At 28.6% G+C, this 16,118-nt stretch overlaps 1 protein-coding gene across 4 annotated transcripts in view; it reads right to left on the reverse strand.

The window, feature by feature from the left end:
* The window catches only part of LOC118187783 (liprin-alpha-1-like), a 295,871-nt gene that overhangs the window by 39,356 nt on the left and 240,397 nt on the right, over window positions 1–16,118 (reverse strand). For 3 of the 4 annotated variants that reach the window (XM_085819989.1, XM_085819988.1, XM_035358058.2), the window contains exons 10-15: window positions 14,421–14,615; window positions 8,871–8,962; window positions 7,214–7,421; window positions 6,656–6,855; window positions 4,115–4,313; window positions 507–590 (exon numbers count right to left, since the gene is read on the reverse strand). In XM_085819989.1, the coding sequence (XP_085676115.1) occupies window positions 507–590; window positions 4,115–4,313; window positions 6,656–6,855; window positions 7,214–7,421; window positions 8,871–8,962; window positions 14,421–14,615 (978 nt within the window). The remainder of the gene's footprint in view (window positions 1–506; window positions 591–4,114; window positions 4,314–6,655; window positions 6,856–7,213; window positions 7,422–8,870; window positions 8,963–14,420; window positions 14,616–16,118) is intronic. The other variant, XM_085819990.1, reaches the window with a different exon arrangement.

The following is a 16,118-nucleotide window of genomic DNA, read 5'->3' on the forward strand; positions in this document are numbered from 1 at the left end:
GTTGAAATACTTATGCAGTATAATAAATATACTGCATAAGTATGCTAATGAAGTATGCTGCATAAGTATGCTAATAAATATACTGCATAAGTATGCTTATGCTAATGAAAGGAGAAGCTTGTATACTTGAATACTTCCTATAAAAAATGGCACAAAAAAGCTTCATGATAAAAACAAACACATTTCAATTTATAAGCATTTAATCTATTTCTTACTCTACCTAAAATAAATCATTCTGTTGATGACTAGTAAATTCAAGGAACATTTTGATATTAACCTTCATTATTATTACACATACATAAAATACTTGTATATATTACACCAGTATATTTCAACATGTACCATCTTGTTTATAAAGACTAATACGAAACTTTTAATATACATTTTAGCAATCTACCATGTTCACCAATTAAGGAATGAAATAATTATAAATGTCCAAAACACATAAAAGTAATATATTTATTTTTCCCAACACAGATTTGACTATTCAGATATGCTTAGAATACCTGAGGTGGCACAGTATCAGCTAGTTGAGGTTGGCTAGTTGAAGCATACTGATACATATGAGCAGGTGTCATTGATGCTGGAGCCTGAATAAAAAAGTTTAATGTTTAAATGGTAAAAATAATTTAAATAACTTCCATTTAATGATGCTTTAAGAACCTGGATTCATAACAGATAGTAAACTATATTCAATTATTCAACATAAAATCTAAACATACAAAATAAACACAGAAAAGAAAAAGAAAATTCTATTAAACAAAAATAATTCTGTGCTTAAAGTTTCCTACTAATTTAGAAAATGTTGAATATTTAAAAGAATACATGCAGTATGTTGCTGGTTTGTGATGACATCAATTAAAATAAGTTTGCAATATAAGTTTACTATATGAAAGAAATCTATCACATATTCTAGAATGATCAAAAATGCAATTTAGATACAGCATTCAACTATTTCTGGTGTATACAAATTAAATGTGTTTTTTAGATATAATTTTTTAATAGTCCAATGGCACATGAAAGAAGAAACTATGAGCAAATTTCCCTTTATTTCTAAACAGATATAAAGAATGAGATCTTTTCTAGTTTATAAGGAAATATTTTTATCTAATTGCTTTTTCAAATGATTTTTTCCCCCAGTTTTGATATTCCTAAAGCTAACAAGTTACAAAGCATAATAGTTTTTATTGCCAATTTTTTTTATCATTCGCCTAACCTTTAATAAGTCAGATGCTATTTTGGAGATTACTTATGTTGTAATTGCATCGAAAAGAAATTTCTTTCCCACTTATTTCTTTGCCTAATTTGAACCCAACAGACCCTCTAATGGCACCCAATTTGCAGTGTCCACATGTTTTAAGTCTTGGAAACAGAAATAATTTTTAGCTCAATGCAGCCTATAAGATAATATGTGTCAAATTTTATGAGTTATCTGAAGTTTCAGCATGAAAGAGGGTTAAAAGGCTTATAGCATTATGGTTTGAAGCTATCTGAAAAGGTTATTTGAAGACAGTTGAAAGAAGTTGAATAGGAGCTAACTTTTTGAGATAGTGTTCTAGAAGATGAATATATTGAATTGGAATAATACAATGAATTAACTTTATCAGGAAATATTTAATGATGGCAAGAATCAACATTTTAGAAATCAAGAAAATTTAGACAAAATATATAGATGAAAAAAACTACTACATATACATAAATCAAGAAAATGTACACAAAATATATGCAAGGAAAAACTTCTACATAACTATATATACTTCAGAAACTTATTCTATGTCCTCTACACTATGCCATTTGGCACACTAGATTTCTATACTTCCTGAATTTTAAAAGTGCCAGTTTAAAGTTTCAAGAATTAAAAACAGAACCCTGTTCTGTGTAGCAAATATTATCCATCACACATCTGTTCTATAATGAAGGAGAGATTCCTTTCCAAAATTCAAAATTCTTTTCTAATTTGTCTACAGTGTCTTAATCCTAAATTCAAAAACTTTATACAAAATATACCGATTTAGAACCTGCTGCAATTTCTGCTTTCAGAAATTTTTATGTTTTTGGTTTAAAACAACTTATCTGATCTCTCTTCTATTAAAACGACTTTAAATATTAATATTTGTTTACAAAAACATGATCTTATTCTCTATTTAGATAATGATAACAAAATTTTACCAATTTTTGTATTTAGTATTAATTTTCACATATTATTTTTTCCAGTTTTTTTAAATCTATTAAATGCATTCATAATAAAGAATAAATATTTAAATTTCATTTATAGTCAGTTGCAAGAAATTTTATTAGTATTTCTTCATCCTACAAATTACATCTTTGTGAAAACAACCACCTCATAAATGGCGCTTTAAGTCACTAAGTGGCCTTTGTGTCTCAAAGTTCACATGACTGACTAAGGGTTTATCAGCATTGGGATTATTGTGATAATATTTGACTTTTACTATATTTGAATTATGAAAAAGGTTATGAGAAATTTTATGGGGAAAGCAATTCTAAATAGAAAGTAAATAGAAGTATAAAAAATACTTCTTTTACTTCACTTGTTGTACATAATTTTGTTACACATAATTTTTCTATGTACAACAGATAGATGTAAAAAAGAATGTTAAGGGGATATTTGAAATGACTAATCATATGAAATTAATGTCATGTCCAAATAAAGCAAGATATATATATGGATATCTACTTGTTTAATTACTATAATAGTAAATATATGAGCAGTGAAATATATAGAAATGGACAGACTGCAGATACGTTTCAGATACAGATTCAATCACTTAGCTCTTTAGGTTGTTAATTACTTAATAAATATAGATAACTTAGATCAAAAGCACTTTTTCTCAACTTTTGAATACATGATATATATGCAATCTTCTCCTTTCAATCAGTAAATTTTCTTCTCTCTGAGAGAAATATATATATATAGCCAATTCAGTATCACTCATTTCAAACGTGCTGCTATATTCGTGGTACAGAATATTTCTTTGAACAATAATTAGGGAATATTTTGAGGGTGCTCAGACATTTTGTTCAGTAACTTTAACACATGGACAATTAGTCACTTTTTTGTGTTCTATGCAGATTATATCATATGCCATAACTACCACAAAGAATAAAATACCATATATAGCTACTTTTAAAAATTAATTACATTAGAAAAATTATACTAAAATTGACAATAAAATAATTAATAACTTGCAGCCTGTTATCACTTTCACTGCTGATGACAAAGTAAATCCTATGCTAATAGCAAATATGCACTGAGCCACATAAAAATTACTTCTTAAATCACAGACATTCTGGCGAACTCATTATGACCAGCAAGCTGAAAATTCTTCTTGAAAAGACTATCCTAACAAAAACATATAGTATTAAAAAAACAAAGTGTTTTGAGAAATTATTAACAGTAATTCATTTAACAAGCTACACGTCTAGCTAAATTTTCTGTATAAAAATAAAAAAAAAAAAAAAAAAAAAAGAAGAAGAAGAAAGAAAATATAATCTTCAAAAGACTGTACTAGCAAAAACATGCCATCAAAAATAAAGTGCGTTGGGAGGCTATTGTTAGTAATTCATTTAACAGGATACATATGCCTACCAACATTTTCTTAATTAAAGTGGAAAAAAAATGGAAAACAGATTACATCTGATTTGTGAATTTATTTTTTATTACGTATTAATTCATTTTAAATAGTTACATAAAATTATTTTTTATATTGCTTAAGTTATTACACTGTTGTCAGACTTATTTTCAAAGTTGATTTATGCTTAGCTAAGAAAACTATCGATACATAAACCTAAATCAGCTTTGAAGATATAAGTTCATAGCCACTTAGTAGATCTTCTCAATAGTAACCAAATCCTTAGTTCTGTTAACTGGAGATTTGACTGTATATGTGATAATAACATTATGAAACAGTTAAATTCTTAACTTCAAAAAAAAAAAATATATATATATATATATATATATATATATATATGTTTAAATCTGCAACTTTTATGAATTGATTTCAACTCTCTACAAAACTTTGCTAATTTAATAATAACTTAAAGAAGCTCTAATACTTAAATACTAATAAGAGAAGATACAGCATAAAGATATTACATTTACCGTATGGTATTTCTGTAGGTAGTCTCTGTTGGGACTAAGATGAGATTTTGGTGTAGATCGACCACTTTGTGGAGGGGAAGATCTCTCTGGAGGACATGCACGAGCAAGAAGACCCATAGAATCCATGCTGCCAACACGAGATTCTAGTTCCTCAGCTCGTTGTTCTGTGTTTTGTTTTTCCTCTTGAATTAATCTTGAAATGACATAGCATTATTCAGTTATGATAAGTTTTAATAATAAATGCTTCATAAATTAAAAACACAAAAAATAAAAATGTTACAAATTTTTATATACGTCTCTTAAAAACTACACTTAAATGGATGTTTAAAACAGACAGCAAAGCAATATTTGAAAACTTTAATATGATGATAACCACAAATGATTAATTTATAATAATTTTTCTAAACTTAAACAATTGATGCTGCAAAATAATTGAAAAACAGTCTTCATGCTGGTCATACACAAAGAATATGGTGTTGTTTTGTACATATACTTAGGAAGGTGCATGGCTTATACAAAGAAGAATACAAAACATTCAAGTTACTATTTAACAGAAGGGTTCTAAAGAGATATTTCTCATATTAAAACTATATGCATGGATTAAGTTAAATTCAAGATGCCCCATAGAAGAAGTGTTATGGAAAAGGTATTGTCAAGATCTTTGGGTATTTATTATACTGAAAAATAGTACAATAGATAACATTATTTCAGTTTGGTCATGATAATGTGGTAGTTTATGTTTATCATTGGTATCAGTCATAAAAAAATTAAATTGATTCGATACCTGAATGTGGATTAATAATAAGTAACAAATTTACTCAGAGATATATATAAGTAATAATACACCAAAACATGTAAAAACTAAGAACATGTACCATAACAATTTTTAATTTGCTCTAAAAGAGCCTTAGTTACAGAGCATTCTGGGGGCTTACTAAAGTTCAAGAGAGAAATTTCTGTATCTTTGCATTAAGAGCTTTAATGCAAAGAAAATGGCATGTCCTTTGAAAGGGTAATTGCTTTGGATGAAATCATATAACCAGAACTGAAACATAAGTTACTGACTGTCACACTGTTTTTCTAGTATTTAAAAAGGAAAACAGGTTGAAACTCTTTAAGTGATATTCATAGTGTTATTATGATTTGCATACAAAGTATGACATATTTTCTAAAACATCATCATCTCTCTTCTGTGTAGAGAAAGTTCAGAAATTTCCCAACAGGTGCATAGGAGATCTTACATGATAATATTTCATATCGATTCACTATTAGTGTAAAGAAATTAATAGCACAGTGGTAGTGATATATGCTTTGATCTTCATTATATTTTCCAAATCTGAACCCACATGAGTGTGACCTCTTCTTAAAACTAAACAACACAGAAATGCATCTGCCTAAAGCATAAAAAAAATTTTCTCATCTCTAAGGTACTTATGTGCCGACACTATAAAAACGAGCTTTGATGATTGTATGCTTTCAGATATGCGGCAAAAGGTTATATCGAAAATAATATTAATTAATTATGTTCTTGTAAATTAGTTACATCACCATATTCATATACAAAATTCCACCACTTTACATACAGCTCTTGCAACATTATTCTAATTACAGATATATTTAATTTGAGATTATTTGTAAAATATAGGATAATTCAGAAATAATCAATTAAAAACTTTTACAGTTTTCAAAATTATCAATTATCTATAAATATCATGTGAATTGTAAACGACAGATAAGTAAGTTTAACTATATAAAAACAGTGTGTATCAGTTTGTATCATATTTAAAAAGTTCTTTTTGAGAAAAATTAAATGGCATCTAAACAGCAATAAGATTTTTATATATTTTCATTTGCAAGATGTTGGTCAGATGCAGTGGATCAGATAATTTGGCTTCAAGCACCTGGTTTCAAAAATCTCAAGATGAAACCGCCCTGAGATTTCATTTAGAGATTACGTGAAAGGTCAGATGCTTGTGCCCCTTAAGCACATAAACCTAAAAATACATTTCAGCTGATTTAAAAACAGGTAACATTGATACATTGGAATGTGCTTAGCAGAAGTTTTTATATGGTCTTGACATTATAAATGAAACTAGGATTTGAAATAAAGGATATCGCACTGAACACTCTGACTTTTTCCGAGTTACCTTATACTTAGTATAAATAAAAAACATAACATTTACTTTTACTTGATATCCACAGTTATGTATTTTATTCATATTCTAATGAATTTAAAGTAACTATCTATTACTTTTTCTGCACGATGATTAAAATTCCATAACTGTCAATGATTTGCAAAATCATCTAACATTAAATTTAAATGGTTTCAAGAATACTCTTAAATAATATTTATTTAAGAAATATGTTTTACTTGAAAAGCATGGACATAATAAATATTCATATATAAAAAGACCATCATCAAAATTAATGATATCTTTAGTACAACTTTTGAAATTTCACAGCAATAAGGATTAAATTGCTTTAAACAGAACAAACTTAATTAAGACACTTTTCAATCTAAAAATGCTCATTTACCTTATTTCATTATTAATTGCATCCAGTTGTTCCTGCAACATAAGAGCAAGAGTTTGTGCGTCTGTATGCCCTGAAGGTGATAATATGTCCATAGCTTCAAATATATTTTCTCCTTCATCTTGACTGCATTCATTGTCACTTGCATCAAATGTTTGCTGAACATTGGAAATTACACGAGCTTGTTCCATTTTCTCCCAGTTCTATGATGAAAAGAGAGAAAGAACAACAAATTAGTTAAAACAGAACAGGAGTCTTCTAAAATTTACATTATCTTTTCTTCTCTTCTTTTTCTTTCTTTTAAACATCAGAATATCTTCTGAAGGCAATCATTATGAATTAGCTAATGTGATTTTCCTCACATCTGTATTTTAAGTTAACTGTTTAACTATAAAACTGAATTTGGACATAATTGAAACATTTTACAGTTTTTCAAATCATGACTTATGTGCTCTTTAATGAATTTAAAATGCACAACAGCAGTCTAAATTTTTGTTTTTGTTTTTTATATCACCATAATCACAAAAGAATTAACAGTGTGTTTACAAGTGTTAGTCTTACATTTGCATTTTCCTCAGTGTTACTTATTCCATGACTCCTTTGACTTTGCTGAGATCCTGAAGGAGAAGTTGAGGTGTATGCAAGTCCACCACAAGTAGGGATAGACTCTGAAGTCATTAGATTAATATTCCTATTGGGTGAAACAGGTCCACTGGTAGGAGGATAATTAGACCAAGATGGTGAAAGGTTAGTTTGATTATTAGGTCGCCTAAAGCAGAAGAAATACATAAACAAACATAAGTAAAAAAAGTTCAATCTAATAATTTAATAATTAGCATAAATAAGCAAAAATTTTATTGCTGATTGCAATGTAACTAGATTTTAGTCTAACATTGTCAAAGGATTATTGTTGCAGTGGTGAAAAGAATAGAAATGAAGGCTTGAGACAGATGCTGTAGTGCTGGTGGAATGAGGAATGGAATAGGCTTAAAATAGAGGGGGCTTGGAATAGGTTTAAAATCACACCTTCTGCATGAATAGAGTAAATGTTGTATCATTAATGTGACTACCTCACAGAAAAATTTTAGAAGCTTCTAATGAAACCAGATTGAGGACAAAATATTGAAAGCATTAATTTTAGCTTCCAAAAATGGAAAGTTTTGGTTTTTATTCCAGCAGTGGGAAGCCACTGAAGACATTTTTATTTCTTTCTATTTAGCAAACCATATGTGTTCACTTAAGCTCAGTTTCAAATAATACTGAGTCTCCAAAATACAAAAAATGATAAGCAAAATAAAGACAGATTCTTTGGGATATTTACATGATACATGGTAAATCTTGGTTTGATTTGAAAGGTTTAGTAATTCTCAGAAACAAATAGGAGTATTCTGTATAACAAATAAGAGTTAAAATGATGTGTGGATTTGTCCTGTATACCTCATAGCCACATTCACAATGAATTTTCTAAATGTCCCATGAATGAAAATTTTATATTTATGCTTTGCAACTAAGAATTTAATAACATTGACAGGTTTAAAAGATTATTTTATAGTAAAATTTTAAGGATAAGATTTTACTATTAAACTAACTGCACACTTTTAAGCATAGTCATTTATTATATAAATTTAAAATACATTTTTCACATTTTATTTTTAAGAGGAAATAACTATACATGATCTTATTAAATAAATAAAATAAATGTTCTAAATATTCATACAATTTTCAAAATTTTTAAAATACTTCTAAAAATTTTATAGACATTTCTGTACATTTGTAAGTATTAAATCCATATTTATTAAAAATATACATGATGCTTATTAGATACCGAATAACTGATATTTGAATGACCAAATATTTTTCCTCTTCATTTTATTCTCAAATAATAGTGAGGCCCCAAATTTCAAAAAAATGATAAGCAAAATAAAGGCAGATTCTTTGGATATTTTTACTAGCATTCCCTACATGACTTAATGGTAAATCTTGGTATGATTTGAAAGGTTTAATAATTTTCAATAACAAATGGTATTTTGAAAACAACAGTATCACCTGTATATATTTTCACACTTATATTTTTAATATTACAGGTATTTGAGGAATTCAGTTGTCATATCTTGTCATGTATGCTTTCTAAAACTTACAAAATGAAACTTCAGTAAAGAAAGACAAACATAGAAAATAATGCTTTATTTTAAGAATAAACAAGGGCAATCGAACATACCTAGATAGAGAATCAGTTCTGTAATTCTGAAATTCATGCCTCAAAGAGTCCATTTCGCTTCTCATTTTACCCAGTTCTGCTATAATTTTATCCTAGAAAAATAAAGTTTAAATACAATAAATACAAAAAACTGCATATGTTAAAAATAACAGTAATATAATTATTCCAATCCGAGACTACTAATGAAGCTTGGATGCACATGAATCTATTTTACCTAACTTTAAAATAAAGTATGTTGAGAGTGCATATATATTATAAGTCATCATAAGAATATCTGAGGAAAAAAATGGTATTTTTTTAATTAAGTTAATATAGCCTATACTGATTTGAATGATGAAATGGTGTTTTTCATTTCCTGTACTATTTCCAAGTCTGTTTAAAATTATATTTATTTTATACATTTATGTACATAAAATTAAATAATAATGTTTGGTGATGTACAAGGAAAGAAGTAAAATAATATGCATTAGAAACTGCAGTACAGATAATAAGAGCAAATTATGCATTTTTGAGAATTGGATATTGTTGGAAGATTGATTGTAGATCCAATTCTGATCAAGCAAAATTGAATGTTGATCCAATTCTGATCAAGCAACTAGAAAACTCCATATTCACATAGTATGTGATCTACTACTTTTACTGCTTAGTTAATTATCTATTTCTTATATGATGCCACTAAAATGTTACTTTTAAATTCAGACTTACAGTAAAATGATGAGGGAAAAAATGTTCAAAACATTAAACAGTTTTAGTGCTGCCTTCAAAAAATAAATAAGTGGTAGATTGCTCATTACATGATTACTGAAAATTAAGGGGGCAGAAGAAAAGAAGCAATTGGAGGGGGGAAAAACACTCTTAAATTTTCTGTTTGTTTGATAAGAAATATATCTATGATCATTTCTTTCTGAACAATATAGGATCCTCAGAATTTATGAACTTTGGATTATCTATCTATATATCTATAAACATATATATACACACATTATTTTCAATCAAAAAGGGATAGAAAAAGTGAATATATTTTCCTTTCATTTGAATGAAATTTAATGAATGAAAAAATACAGTTTGTTTTATTCCTATTACTTCCACAGTAAAGTGATTATTGAAAAGATTAAATTTTTATAATTTAAAAGGGACATGTTTAAATTATTAATTATTCAATATATCTGAAATATAAATTCATTAGAAATATTATTATCATTAAATATTATTTAAGTTTTTCTGAAACATCAAATGGAAATAAAAGTCTTATTTCAAGATTATGTATAAGGTAGATTTGAATCATTCCAAGTGCTCCTAAATGAAATATTGAGAATTAGCAGAATTTGTAGCTCCGTGCTAACATACCTCAAGGGCAGGGGTATCATCTCAAGGCATGTGATGCACACGGCACATGCCTATAAATTTGAAATTGTGTAAAAAGGACTATTATTTCATTCGTACAATAAAATCCTTATTAATTACTATTTTATATACACAGTTTTGCTTTGAATCATGAAATTTATTTAAAATCAGAAATTCAAAAAAGATCAAACTGTATATTGTTGTCTTCTCTAATTTTGCCTGTGCATGCTATCTATATGGCAGCACCATGAGTAAAATAACATATTTCACAAGGACTAAGGGAAAACTTTACCCCTCTTTTTCTTTTGCAGCATTAGATGGATTTCCTAGTTACATGTTGCCTCAGCATAGCATTCAAGTAGGAAGAAATGAGGGTTTGCTGTTTAGAATTGAATTTGGCATGATTTATATCACACTTTAGGGAGTGCTGTTATGCAAAGGCGAGTGAAATTTACACTTAAAGTTGTTTAATTTAAGTTGGCTTATTGTATAGATATTTATTCTTGTTTATACGCTTCTTTGAGAATTCCACCTGATAATGCATTAAACCTGCATCTTTTTTTAGAAGTGATGCATCTTTTTTTAGAACTTTGAAGCATATATGAACATGAAACAATGGGCCTTTAAAGGACTTAATTCAACCAACATTTGGATTTTGAGTATGCATTGAAAAAAAATTGAAATAAAAAAACTTAATGGGCACAAGCAGCAAATATGAAGATAAAAATAAGAGACATACTTAAACTACATAATGCAAGAAACTAGTTAATTAATAGTTTATGCTATTAAAGAAAGGCTTTCTTTTGCCATGATCATTTTCTAGGTTATGAATTAAACAAGTTCATTGTGTTATTGGTATCTAATTTAACACATGATGAACTTTGTTCAGATCAAGACACTTGAATTCAGCTGGTATCCTGTTCTAGTGCTTCTCAATTTTTTTTTAATGAAATCATGATTCTAGTCAGAGTGCACTTAAGCTTCAAATCAGACAAATGTCATTGTACACCTGATTTTCAGTATTAATGGGGAATACTGTTAACAGAAAATATTAGTGCCATATTTTATTGAGCAGTTAATAAAGCTGATATTGGTATTAGAAACTGAATAAATGATGGAATTTCCATGAAGAGACCAAAGTGTGTGGAAAAACTTCAGCTGAGGAAGAAAATCTACCTTTCAAAAATATAAACCCAAAAAGAAATTTTTATGAACTTATATTCCTTTGTCAGAATACGTTTGAGTGGATTAGAAGCCAAAACAAAAATACACATATATCTCAGTGCGAAGAAAAATATTTTTCTTCCCACTGAGAAATAACATGCATTTTTGTTTTCCTCTGAACAAAAATATTTCTTTTTGTTTCATCATTTCTCTGGACTATATAGCTGTTAGTGGAGGCTGGCTACTAGTTTGAATGGCAAGGTAAGGATTTGAATCCCATGTAAGGATTATTTACGTGTTATTACAACTTTGCATGAGAGTAATATCAGACCATCTCTAGTGGTGCTCTCTGTATTATGTTCTCGGTTATGAGATAACTGCACAACTGATTGGATCGGCAATTATTAACAAATACAAATATATGACAAATATGTGTCCAGACATTAAAAAAAAAAAAAGAAAAAAAAAAAAAAAAAAAACCTACTTTTTGTTTCCTATATCATGTTTTATTACTACAAACTTTTCATTTCTTTAATTATTTCATTTAATGTTTTTGAGTTTACATTAATTTATTATTAATTTACTCTCTTTTCATTAGATTTTTGATATTTTAACTCATTATTTACTTAATTATTACTAACTTAATTCATTAAAATTTTCATCCCTTTAATTTAATTTCCTTATTTATTGCTTTATCTATTATTTTATTAATTTATTTTTCCTTCCTGTTTCTGTCAGCATTCTATAGAGTTCCAACACTTCTAATTTTAGAAATGAAGTCCTAGCTATACTATTAGAGCAGGTTTAGAGTTTTTCATATATGAGTCATAAAGAAGACATGTTTGGTAAATTAAGCAAATGAAAATATCTATAAACATATGATAATAAAAGCAATAAAATATTAAATCAATTCATAAATTACATACATGCGTTTATAAAACAAGAACTACCATAATCAGTCTACTGATTATGCAAAAAGATAAAAATTACAGAAAATTGATAAATTAAGTAAAAAAAGTACGCACAGTTCTGCACAAATATTTCTTGCTGCTTGAACTGAAGGATTTTATACTTCATATAAAAAATCATATGAGTACCACACAAAGGAAATAATGATTTCTTGGTTTATTTCAAACAAAAGGCACACTTTCAGATCATAAAAAACCCATACACAAAATAAACAATTTTTGTTCCTCCAAACAGAATGTGTATCAAAAAATGTGAAATTATAATATGGCCAAGAAAATAAGCAAAAAGCTTGATTCTAATCATAAGCAAATCTGCGAACTTTCGTGAATGCAGGGAATTTTTTTCCCTTCTAATTTCAATTTATACGAAATTTTGTTAAATATATCTAACATCCCTTTAATTTTATTAAACATATCCAACAACAACATGTCTTACAAATTATTTGAATTGAATGTTCTCTGTTTTGCTCTCGCAACTGAAAATAAACTTGAGCATAAATTTATATTATATGTAAATACATCAGTATTCATAATATGATAAGTGAGGATAATATGAAAAGACTGAGTTATTGATTTTGCTATTATCAACATTACTAGTGTTCAACTTTTGTCTGGTGCTAGAATGAATGAATAATCGATTGGCATAATTTATTTACTGATTAAACTTGGAAATAATTTATTGTGCGATATGCATCAAAAAAGCAAAATTGAATTATGACTAGAAAACTGAATTATGACTGTTCACAAACATTATATGAAAAAAAATTCTATACCAGCATTTCAGACCTCAGATGTGATGAATTTTCAATTTTTATTTTGTGCACTTCATTATTTTACATGCTGTGCAATATTTAACTATATATTAATAAGAAAATACTATTATAATATAATTTCAAATACATGTAATTCTAACTTACATTCATAAATTCACTTTTTTTCTTAATGTGGTGCTCAGCAGCATGCCCTATATGAAGACTTAGGGAATATCCCTGCTTAAGGGCATGACTATATTGTTTCTTTTATTGCAGTGAGTTTTATGTTTTGCTTCAGAAATCACCTTTTGAAAAGTTACCGGAACTACAGACAACTTGCACAGTAGCACACAGCAGAACTCAAGAATTTAATTTGCATAAGCGATTCCTTAAAGAAACTTGCACTACTGTGGATGCTGATTCACAGCAATACAGATTTCAAAATTGGCTTCCTTCAAACTCAACAACTGATGTAAATACTGTAAGTATTCTCAACATTGTTTGCTCTGACTAATGAAAAAATATCATCAGAAGTTGGGAGACAAAACAAAAAAAATTTTCATCACTTATCTGCACTTGCATTGTGTCTTTTAATTCATGCATCCAAAACAGAAATATATATATATATATATGTCTTATATTTATATGGCTGATACAGATAAAATTTTAATAAACTATGCAGAGATGAGAGAGAACAATTTTTATATGCTCCAACACACAAATTCAAATTGGTTAAACAGTATCTGTTACAACCTAATATAAAAATACTGTGGTATCTTGCATATTTTACAGATTTATATAACGGAAATTTTTATTTGCTTGAAATTCAAGAATACAAGGTTCAAAAGACTTATCAAAGATATTATCACCTTTTCAGAAAATCATCTAAAAAAAATACTGTTTTCATCTAAAAGAAAAATTCCTTTCAATAACTTTAAGAACACTTAGCATCAGATTAAGAGGCTAAGCTGAAAGGCACTGCCTGACATAATAGTAAACCATCAAAAGAATAAACAAATTTATTTAAATAATATTGAAATGCACTAAGACCATTTTACAATAAATTACTTGTCATTCTATATAAACACCAGGAACATTTTTAGATTAATATTTATACTCATCAACAAGAATTTAGTTCACAATAATACAAAATTACAAAGTTATGAACACATTTCATTAAATGTTTCAAAACAAAGGTAATGTATCAAATACTGCTATTTGAAAATTAAGCATTTAAACTGAGCTATGCAATAAAATAATAACTCAAACTATAATTTTACAACTATCAAAATATATGAAAAATAGAAAGTGAAGATAAGAACCTTTTCTGATTGAGTGTCTTCTAATAATTTTTGAGTTCTGTCTAAATTTTGAGCAAGTGAATTCTTTTCCTCCAAAGCATGCATCTTTTCTTTCAGATGCATTTGTAGCCTTTCATTAGATTCAGCAAGTAATTTATCTACAGTAGCAGCTAATCGTTGGTTATGGTCTTCATTCATTTTTTCTCTTTGCCTAGCCTATAATAAATAATATTAATAGAAAACAATTAATTGTGCAAATTTAAGTGCATTTACTGTAAATTTCAATAGAATTCTGCAAAATCAGATTATTGTTTGTGTCAGAGATTAAATAATAGCTTAATCTTAAATGTACACATTTTCTTAATAACATGCAAATCTTCATAAAAATAAATTCATAATCAACTCCTAATTAACAGGCCTTGTCTAAAAAAAAGGAAAATTTGTTTATTGCAGAATCATGTAAAAGTTAAGATCACAAACCATCAGCAAAGCAAAACTGTTTACAGAAAATATGGCGGGGGCACATACATAAGAAACATTAGTGACAGAAGATGATTGATCTGATGAAAGAAGAAGATCTGGTAATTGTGATCACCAGGGGCCTATAGATACACCAAAATGTGCCAACTACTCTGGACCTCATAGAGCATCCTATAGAGGATGCCTGAAGTTTCCTTCATACAAAAAGAAAAATAACAATGTTAAGAATGCTGCAGTTAAGCCAGGAGTTAGTTATGCACAGGCTATGAAGCCTCCCAACATGGAAATCAAAACTGCACAAAATTCAAACATTTCATCTCCCAATGTGTCACCTGCTGCTGCTGCAAGTTCTCAATTTAAAAAGCATGATAATGTACCTAGTACCATGGCAAGTGCCTCTAACAAAACTGAACAATCGAGGTTATTAGAACTTTTCAAAGTTATGAATCAATTTCGAAAAGAGTCAGGACTTAATGTCCCTCGCATGATTAAAGCCTTTAAAAATAAAATGAATGCTCTCAAAGAGTGCACTGATATGTTAGACAAAATGTATGTTTCATACCACATACTTGATGAAATACACGGGTTAACAAACCAAAACTAATTATGGACAGAGAGCTCACAATTGTAACTTGGAATGCAAATAGTTTGTATCACAAAATTAATGAACTTCGTGAGTTTGTAAATGAATACAACCCCGATGTCATTCTCCTCCAACAACACAAGCTGAGCCCAGGAGCCACTGTCAATATCAACAATTATCTTGTCTACAGACTGGATAGACCCAGAACAAGTCATAGTCCAGGGAGAGTCCTACTTCTCCTGATTAAATGCTCTATCACCCACCACCACACTGCAATTCCACAGTTTATAGGGCTAGAAGCCTTAGCTATCACCATCACACCACTCACCTCTAGGCCACTCGCAATTATCTCCGTCTATATACCACCATTCAGCAGATCACATGCCAATTCTTTGAGTGATTTCCCAGGCTCTGGCAAAACTCAACCATAACATAACATTAGGCAGAGATTTTAATGCACAACACCGTTAGTGGAACTGCAACTCTATCACTTATCTAGGCACTGTAATTCATCGTTTTTCAAAAAAGGCCGGAATTACAATTGCAGCTCCACAAGACTCAACACACTATACCAGTGCATCTGCGGTAGTCCTGGATGTTTTCATGATTTGGGGCTGTGCTCTGAATCATGTTGAAAGTCTCTCGGAGCTATCGTC

Source organism: Stegodyphus dumicola, chromosome 7, assembly GCF_044657685.1.
Source record: "Stegodyphus dumicola isolate Sdum_Otavi_A_Nest chromosome 7, ASM4465768v1".
Classification (NCBI taxonomy): Eukaryota; Metazoa; Arthropoda; class Arachnida; order Araneae; family Eresidae; genus Stegodyphus; species Stegodyphus dumicola.